Source organism: Phascolarctos cinereus, unplaced genomic scaffold (assembly GCF_003287225.1).
Source record: "Phascolarctos cinereus isolate Bilbo 61053 unplaced genomic scaffold, phaCin_HiC Scaffold_4;HRSCAF=312, whole genome shotgun sequence".
In the NCBI taxonomy this organism is placed as follows: Eukaryota; Metazoa; Chordata; class Mammalia; order Diprotodontia; family Phascolarctidae; genus Phascolarctos; species Phascolarctos cinereus.
The window spans coordinates 310,236,998-310,246,574 of NW_027555847.1; the positions used below are offsets into that span (position 1 = coordinate 310,236,998).

Sequence of the window (9,577 nt, forward strand, 5' to 3'; positions counted from 1 at the left end):
AGATGCAGTTGCTGCTGCAAAGAACACTCTTTGTACTCAAAATGATTTGAGCAAGGGCAAAGAAGCATTTTATTTACATGTGTAAACACTTAAAGGAAAACAGAACAGACACATTCAACTTTATGAAACTACAGAGTTGTTTTAATGATAATTTATTTGATTACTTAAACTTTAAGATTACTGTACACTGTGTAGTTATATTTTTGTTTTGTGTATTTATTATATGATAACATTCTTGTAAAGGTAACTGTGACATTAACTTGGCAAATTCCGAACGAAGACCTTTTAGCATTTTGTTCTTTCCAGATACTAAGACCAAATTGTTCTGAATTCCATATCCCACTGTGCAGGTCTGTAATTTATTTATTTTGGGAATACAAGAAAATGTGCCACTACCCAAAGGCCTCTGTACATGTACCAAATTTGAGTCAAAACCAATAAAATGAATAAATTAAATAATGGTCAGTAAACATCCCTTCCATTATTCTTTCTCCTTCTCCTTACCTTAAACTTCAAAAGGTAAGCAAAAGTGATTGAACCATCTGGGAGATCTGAAGCTGTGGGTATATGTTGTTATGTATGGTGAAATTTTGTATATATCTTAACTATATGTTTTGCCCATACAGACATCCTCCATGTAAAGTTCATACAGCATAATCAATCCCCACCCTCAGGTTGGGGATCAGCTCAGGCCTGATGTACACTTTGATCCTTGTGTCTTCACTCATGAGTAGAGAAGGAGAACAAGGAGAAGGAGTCTGAGGAGAAGGAGGGCTTTGGTGAGGAGGACAAGGAAGAAGAAAAGGAGGAGGAGGAGGAAGAGGAGGAGGAGGAGGAGAAGAAGAAGAAGAAGAAGGTTCTCATATGAAAGTTATTATTCTAGATGGATCTTAAATTAGAAGAGTTAGGAAATCCCTGGGAAAAAAAAGAGCTCCTTCCATTCCCCATTCCATGCTGTTTCTGGACCCTGCTTTTTTGCCTTATAGCCAGCCACTCCCTGTCCTAATCCCTTAATTCTGTTGGCTTTCAGCTCGAAACATCAGTAGTCCCTCTGATAAATTGTGTAGCTCTATACCTTGTGTCAGTTAGAATTCTGCCCAATCCAGCCTAGCCCAGCTTAATCCAACTTTATCGTAGTTTGATGTCTCTGCTCTTGTAGTCTGCTCTTTGGCTATCTGACCCTGGAAGGTAGCTTCCATTTATAACATTGTTACTTGAAGCATTGCTTTACCTATTAATGATCAATCATTATTTAAAACCAATTAATGACTTTGTGCTGCTTTTTTCTACACTAGCAAGAGGTGCTATTTGCCACAGATTGCTTCAGTTGTAATGTTTACATTGTCTGCCATGAAGATAGCCAAAATATATGTACCACAGTCTTTGATCTTCTGCACAAACATGACAAATCAATCTCTCTCTTTCTCTCTCTCTCATTCCTCATATATATATATATATATCCAGGTCTGAGGGCAAAGATAGTGGCTAATGTGGTTTTTGAATCATTGAAAACCAGTGGGCTTTTCGATTTTCAGGGGAAATAATTTCTTCTGCAGGTATAGGCATGAGGATGGGATGGCAGCCAGAACTCTTCTCCCTGAAATCCAAGAGCAACAGCCTATAGGGTTCCGTGGCTGATGGACCTGTGGGTTAAACCCATAATTTTCTGGATAGGAGTCAATGGAAATCGAATATTTGAACACTGGTTAAATAGTATTAACCTGATGATAGACTTTGAGGAAGCAATAGCAGCCTTAAGAATCTGGTAGTTTTGGCCGAAAAATGAAGAGGAGGGAGTTACTGGTTTGATCTACCTCATTACATTTCTTCTGAATCTGTACTTATTGACCTCAAATTATATTACACAGCAATCAAATAGGCCATCAGAGATATGAAGGATGCTCATATTCTTACAAACAGCAAACTTTTTTCTTCGCTACTTCTTACATTTTCAAGTGAATGTGATTTTTCACCTTAGTTTTATACTCCTTTTTTCTATTTGCATATTTTCCCTTTTTTCAACTCTTTTTTTAAAACATAATTTCCTACATTACTCCCTTATTTTCATTCTTTATTCTCAGAGGAGGAGATCTCCCTGCTTATTTAGAGGCAGCCTTGCTATGGCAGAGTTGGCTTTCCAGCCAAGATGAGTTTTAAGTCCTACCTCTCAAAACTTATTGGCCCTTTGACCCTGGTCCATTCCTGCTCTAGCAACTCTCTAAAAATTCTAAATTGCAGAGAGGGAATTTCCTCATCCAAGAGCTCCCTATATCAATGAAATTACAAATGCTGTTCCTAACCCTATTCTCCTTTATTACTATGCTATCCTTGTTTCTTGATTCAATTCTATTCCTTTCATTTTTGTTCATTTCTTATTCCCCGCGGCCCCCCCCCCAATTTCCTCCTTTTCCCTACTCTCCATATACTTGGTCTTTGTTACTTCCTATTTCCCAAGTATGGTTGATTTATGCTTGGTGGAAGGCCTCCTTTCTGCTTCTGCCTCTCTCCCTCTCTTTCCAGTTGCCCTTCCTCACCCTTTTATTGCGATTTTATTCCTGTCCCTTCCTGCCAATCTTCCCTACAATCCCATTTCTTTCAGTTCCATCTATCTGTCTATGCATTTTTATGTCCATGCTAAGTGCTTAAAGCTAGATATCAGGAATAGCCAGGAATTCCCCCCACCCCCCCCCACCCCCCCCGCTTTTTGTGTTGCATCCCTCACCCTCCACTCCAGCTCTCCACCTTCTCTGCCGGTCACCCCCACACCCCCACACAAGGTCTCTTCTCTCCAGCTCTTTTTGCACATTTGCACCCAGCCTCATTTCCCAGCCGGGGATTTCAGCTGGAGACGAGATCCACTGGAAATTGGCTTGTTGTGTGTGTGTGTATGTCTTTTTAAACTTTTCCCACATATGCAGAATTAGGATGAGCAGGGTGGTTCCAAAAAGGACAATTCCCCCTTATTTTGGGGAGAGCTCTTTTGAGCCCAGCTTCCCAGTATCTCGGGCCTGGCCCCAGAGGCCATCTCCGGACCTCGGGTGGCTTCGCCCACGCCTGGGGGCCAAAATTCACGTGTGCCAGGGGGTGTGTGTCACAGTGCCCCCCTCACAGCCCCCGGGGAGGATGGAAGCGCCGGGCAGGGCCCCGGGGAGGCCTCCTCGGGCCTGGGACCAGGCTCCGGTCCGGGGTGGGCCAGGGGTGGGCGCCCCAGGCTGGGGAGAGGCGCTGGCGGGGGCGAATCACGCCTCACGTCAGCCGAGGCCTCCGGGAGCCGGGCTGGGGGAGCCCTGGGTTGGGGGTCGACTCCCCAGGACGGGCAGCCTCATGGGGTGTGGGGAGAGGCGTTTATCCCCCGTTTCCTTGCTCTCCCCTGCCTATGTTCCTAGGGCGCAGCGGGGAGCCCCGGGGGTGGGCTGGGGCCGCTTGTCTGTCGGGCGCCCCAGAGTCTGGGGGCCGCGTCCGCTCCGGCTCCGCCGGCTCCTGCCTGTGAGACTCCAGGCCGCACTTTCCCCTCCTCCCGGCGCCTTCTCTCCAGTGAGGAGCCTCGCGCGGGCGGCGCGGGGGGAGGGGCGGCGGTGGAGGGAACAGCCAGTTGTTTAAAATCCTTCTAGAGCAGTTTCTAATTCCCCCCTTGCGCCGGGGTTCGGAGGGGAAGGGGGAAGGAGAGAGGGAGGAGGGAAGGAGGAGAAAGAGAAGGAGGGAGGGAAGGAGGGAGAGACGGCGGCTTTGGCTGTTGCCGCCACCGCGCGCTACAGAACGTCGGGAGAGGTGGGGGGTGGAAGCTGTCAGTCTCGCTCGTTGCCTAGGCGAAAGAGGCGGGGTCCAGGCCTGGGGCGTCCAATGGTGGGGGTGGCTGCGTGGGTCGCCATGGGGACGGGGCTGTTCCCGGGGAGGCTGTGATGGGTTGACAGGTGCGTGACAGTGGGAGCTGCTCTCGGCACAAGCATGTACGGCAAAGGCAAGAGTAACAGCAGCGCCGTCCCGTCCGACAGCCAGGCCCGGGAGAAGTAAGTGTCGTCTCTCCTCTTTACCACCACTCCCCACACCCTCTAGCCTTCACACCCTCACGGGGGTGGGATGGGAGGGGGAAGGGTACGAGGAAGGGGGATGGGGGTAGTGGCTGATTCGGAGGCACTCGGGCGAGTAGGGCGGCAGTGGGGGGCTGTCGAAGGAAGCGACTGTGTGTCGGGGGGTGGTGGTGGGGATGGAAACTTGTTCGGATGATTGAGGGAAATCATCCGTTGGTTTATCTGCTCACAAAGTAACTTTGCAGCAGGGCTCCAGGGCTGCAGATACTAAAAGAGCAGCCCTGAGGTGGGGGGAGTAGAGGGTGGAGGGTTCTGCACCTCAAATCGGGGAGAGGGTGCGGGTATGCGAGAGAGAGTTGGGGTATAGAGGTGAGGACCGGGTTAGGGGAAAGGAAGCTTGGGCGGGGAGTGGGAAGGTACGGGGAGGGCGCAATAGTTCTGGGTGACGGGCTCAGGAGGCTGGGAATGGGGGCGCGTGCTTGGGCTGAGGGTCCTGGAGAAGCAGGGGTGGAGGAAGGAGGGCAGAGGGGCTAGCGCTGGTCCTCCGGGGCCGGGCAGGCTGCGGTGGGAAGGCGTGCTTGGCAGCAGGATTAAGGGGCAGGTAGAGCCTGCTGGCAGGGGTCACATCGTGGGAGGACTGGGCAGGAGATGAAGATGTTTGGGCAGGATATTGGGGGGGAGGAGGAGGGGGAGGATCATGCTCTTTCTCTGCCGACGTCCTGGGGATGTTCTGTGCTTTAAAAACAAAACCAAACCACAAAATATTATGAGGTGGGGTAGGGGATAAGGAGAAAAGGTGGATTATAAGTTTGGTAGTTTTTGTTTTCTTTTTTAAGACCGAGTTAACTTGGGGAGGGGTCGGGCATGGGGGGAAGCATGCCTTAGGGAGGAGGAACCTCCTTGTGGAGGTTGTTAGTGTTTTTGCCCTCACGTAGCAAACCCAATTCTGCTGCCGGTAGCCGAGAACTTTTTTATGGAGACTTTATGTCTCTGAAATGTCAGGGGAGCCGCGACAGCCCTGAGTTGGGGGGGGGGGGCGGCGGCAGCAGCAGGGGGTGGCTGTTGGCTGAGAGGTTTGCAGACGGGGGAAGCTGTTGATGTGGAGTGGTGTTGGGGAAGGTGGATGGATTTGGAGGGGTTGGCAAAGCGGGATTGTAGTGGTGACTGTGGTCGATACAGTGTAAAGGAAAGCTGTTTGTGGCAGCAGTGGGGTGCAAAGGGGTGCAGGCACCCTGGGAGCGTGAAAGGCAAGTTGTTGGAGGGGCGGATGCTTATAGGCGAGTTCATGTGGTAGTGGAAGGGGAGGTAGCAAGGAAGAGGGTTTTTGTTGTTGTTGTTGTTGTTTTGTTTTTGAGGTTTTGTAAAAGCCCTCGCCATTGGGAAGAGCTGTTTGGTCAGGGTTGAGGGGGAGATACAGGTGTTCGCTCCAGTGGTGACTGTAGGGAAGTCGAGTATGAAAAGAGGGCCCTATGACTCGTGGATGTCAGGCTTTATCAACTGCGGCGCAAGGTTGCTGCCCGCTATTCATATGTACTTGTAAGGATGATTTGAACGTTACTAAAAATGAACAGAATAGGCTGTTGGTAAAGAGGAACAGACCCTTCTTTTCTCTGGGTTTGAGTGGTGCAGAGAGAGAAAGGGAGATGCTCAGTAAGCGCCCCATAACCCTATTGGTGGGGTTATTCTAGTTTATGCCACGCTTGATAGGGACTCAGGGAGGAGGTGAAATAATTTGGGAACAGCTAAGGAAATGTACTTTGGCTGTTGAGCCAAAGTTAGTGCATAATAATCGTAGCTGTACAAATAAAGTGGAAGGCTCAGATGTGATTGAGCTTCCCTCCCTTGCGCAGCCTTCTCCTGAAAGTTCCCTTTACCACCAGGATAGGAAAACCTAATCCTCTTGCTGGCAGCAACATACACAATTTCTTAGGGGAGTTCTTAGTAAAAGGCCTTCGTGTTACAGAAATATTAAGAGAGTGCCTGCTTAAAGAGATGCTACAGTTTTCGATGGAGATATTTTTTTGAGTAGCTGTATGTAGTCTCGAGGTAGTAAGCCCACAAAGGTGCAAGGGCATAATTAACAAACAGCAGTTCCTGAGATTGGAGTTTGAAACAACCTATGCTATGAGTTAATCAGTTGGTTTCAATACGTAATGAAAAAATACTTGTTTGGAAGTTCGTTTTTGTTCATTAAAACAGATTTGCCTCTGCGATGATTATACAGTTATCTATATTTTATACTCACTTATTGGGGTCGAGGACTTGATCAGTTTTTTTTTGTATTATTTCATTTGTCTTGTGGAATATATGAAGCACAAGTAGGAATACATGAATTCATATATGAATATATGAATTATATTGGGTTATCAGCTATAGACTCCTGGAAAGGAATGCATTTTAGATGCATCTAATCTATACTCTGAAGCATTTGTGAAATTTTCCTTTCCTGAAGTTTTCATTTTTTCCTTATTTTCCCCCTCTTTTACGTTTTCTCCTGTTACTCTATACAAATATGCATTTAGTAAACTTTTACTATATGAAAACAAACATTGATTTCTAATTAGTTTTGCTGTTGGAATTAGCTTAGTTCTATAGTCCTAAATTACTACCCTTGTAAGCAAAGTTATGGGGGGCCTGCTAGATGGTGCTATTTGATTTAAATACATTCCTTCTCCCATTCATTGAAATTGGCATCAGGGATTCTGGCCTTCCTGAAGGAATTTGCTTTTTGTACTAAATTCAGGTGGGTGGGTCACTTCCAAACTACTGACAGTAACTACTGCAGAATGTTAATTTTTATTGCATTAAGTTTTAGCTGAACATTGTTTGAAACTGGGGGAAAACAGATTACTGTGGCAATTTCTGTTTTAAAGCATATACCTAGCTGTTTTTTTAGTGGATTTTTTAAATTGATGGATTAAGCCTAAACATTCAATTTCCTCATTCTGTAATTTGTGATTGTTTAATTTGGATTTTTATTATGGTATCAACTTACTAAGTGTAACAACTTTCTGAGGTTGGGAATATGAACTTCTGTTGGAGAGTAGAGATACTACCAGACAGACTTCAATGGTAAAGGGTGCTTTAGCAAAGAAAAATATATTGTTTCAATAGAGGCAATGTGCAGTAGTCCAGATCCTAGATCCTAGAGTTGGGTATTTCATAGGTAGTATGAAGAGAAAACTGAAAAAATGAGTTGTTCTAAACATGAGTATGAGATAAAAGGCATGTTTTATGATTTGCTGAGAAGCGTGTTTTCTGGCTGAAGTCTGCAGCATTCATGCTGATAGTGGATAACTGATAAATGCTCATGCATACTTAAGTTTTCTTTTCCATCAGGAAGTCCCTATTTGAAGTACAATACTTAAAAAAAAATTCATAGGATTTAGGGTCAGAGTTTCTTAAGTTGTATAGTTTAAATATGAAACTGTAGCCACTCTTCTAAATGTAGTAAAGGGTAGGATTTAATTAATATGTGTGTTTTTTCTACAGCAGATTGAATTTACAAAGAGATTGTTTGAATTAGTCTTAATTATGTTTATGTGGTTAGAAATTCTCAGAAGAAAAAAGAAACAATAATTGTACCATAATCTTGATTCTGCATTAGGAATTTATTAAGAATATCAGAAGACTTATGTGAGTGCAAAAGTTGTTTTTTCCCAGTGACCATAAAAATAGATATGCAGCATTTTGGTTCTTTTTACAGTATTCATTTAGAGATTCCTTACTCAATTTTTTTTTATTGGACCTGTGATTTCAACTGTGTAGGGAGCTCCTACTGAGAAGCTTTCTTTACCAATACAGGTCATCAATTCCTTTGCAATTTAGGGTCTTTAGAATTAAGTTATCTCACTCGATGAGAGATTCAGTGACTTGCCCAGGGTCTCTCCTCTGTATGGATCAGAGAAGTGAGACAAGCCTCTAAAGCTATCTCTAGTCACTGCACCATACTGCTTTATTAAGTACTTATTTAATTAATTTAATAAACACTTGATGTAGGGTGTAAGGTTACAGGATAAGAAGTTTCAGGCTTTACACAAATTGTAGTGATAAGGGTTGTTCTGGTGTGACTATATACATTGCTACTCAAAAATTCATAACATCTGATAAAGTTACCAAGTAGTGGAAAAACCCCTCCCTCCTTTCCCCCAGATTTGGAATCACAGGTACTGGTTTGGGTAAATCACTTAACCTCTCTAGGCCTCTGTTTCTCCATCTGTAAAATGAGAGCAGGACTAGATGACCTCTAAGATCTCTTTATGGTCCTAATGTTTATACTAATGCTAGTCTGTTCTTATGGTTGTGATGGAAGTTGGGTGTGTGTGTGTGTGTGTGTGTGTGTGTGTGTGTGTGTGTGTGTGTGTGCTCGAGAGGTGGTTTACAGAGTAACTCTTAGGAAATTTCAAAATTTTGTTGCAGACAAAGATAAAAACCTAATGATGAGGAATCCCTATTTCTTTTTTAAAATGTTCTAATAGTTTGTTGTAGGGGTGTGATAGTAAGAAATGTGATAACTGTCCTTTTTAATCTTGATACTAGATGTAAACTTGAGTAATATTTATGAAAAGTATTCTATGTTTTAACTTGTTTATATTAAGTCATACTGGAGCCTAAGACTATATGGCAAATTTCAAATACATGAGTAGAAATGTTCAGTGATTTAAATCCTTTAATATGACTTTAATTTGAGAGTATAAAAGCATAGGTAAATCAATCAGATATGAAAAGAACAGAACCTTTTAGAGTAGTTTTCTCAGATCTGAAATTGAAATAATAAAATGATAGATTTAACTTGAGGTTCTGAGAGTACAGTTTGGGATAAATTTTAGTTTTTAAGCTGTGGCTTTTTTAATTGAAGAATCTGAGACCATATTTCAGTGTTTAAATGTTACTTCATTTAAAGCAAATACAGTAGCTCGTTAAATCCATTCAGTTTGTAAACCATCATTGGGAGTCAACTTTGTAGCATTATAGTGTTGGTTTTCATTTAGTCTTATAGCAAAAAATAATTTAAAAAAATGTTTTGGATATATGTCAAGTTACCCAGAAAATCTTTTGTTTTCTGCACAAGAAAATGCTTACGGTAAGTCTGGCATAGGTTATTTCAGAGACATAATTGGTGAATTAATGGATGACAAGATTTTCAGAGCTATGGAAATGTAGTTCGATAGAACTGAACTTATACATGAAAAAATATAGTAGTTTACCAGTACTTAGAAACAAAATGTCATTCCATGCCTGTGATTTCTTGAATTACTTTTTAACACAAGACCTTTCTTTCATATGTTGCTCAGGTTGTATTAGAAATGACATCCTAGATAGTTGAGAGTTTTTTAGTCTGTTGAATTTCTTATCTTTCCTTGAAAAAGACCATTTTGAGGGATTTTTTCAAGTGTTTACCTAAAATTAAGTTCAGAAGTCTGTGTAAATTATTAAAAGGCTATAAAAAGTCAGATTATTTAGGGGGAGGTTTGTTGTGAATCTTTGGAAGATAGTAATATTGTCATGTGTTTTTGCAAAGCTATAAAGGAAAATATACCCTTATCCTT

General features: G+C 43.3%; 1 protein-coding gene across 5 annotated transcripts in view; it reads left to right on the forward strand.

Moving 5' to 3' along the window:
- The first annotated feature begins 3,866 nt into the window (after positions 1-3,866).
- SSBP2 (single stranded DNA binding protein 2) overlaps positions 3,867-9,577 on the forward strand; it is a 414,697-nt gene continuing 408,986 nt past the window's right edge. For 2 of the 5 annotated variants that reach the window (XM_021007760.2, XM_021007774.2), the window contains exon 1: positions 3,868-4,007. In XM_021007760.2, the coding sequence (XP_020863419.1) occupies positions 3,946-4,007 (62 nt within the window). In that variant the 5' untranslated portion in view covers positions 3,868-3,945. Of the gene's footprint in view, positions 4,008-9,577 lie in introns of all 5 variants that reach the window. The other 3 variants (XM_021007765.2, XM_021007761.2, XM_078153146.1) reach the window with 3 other exon arrangements.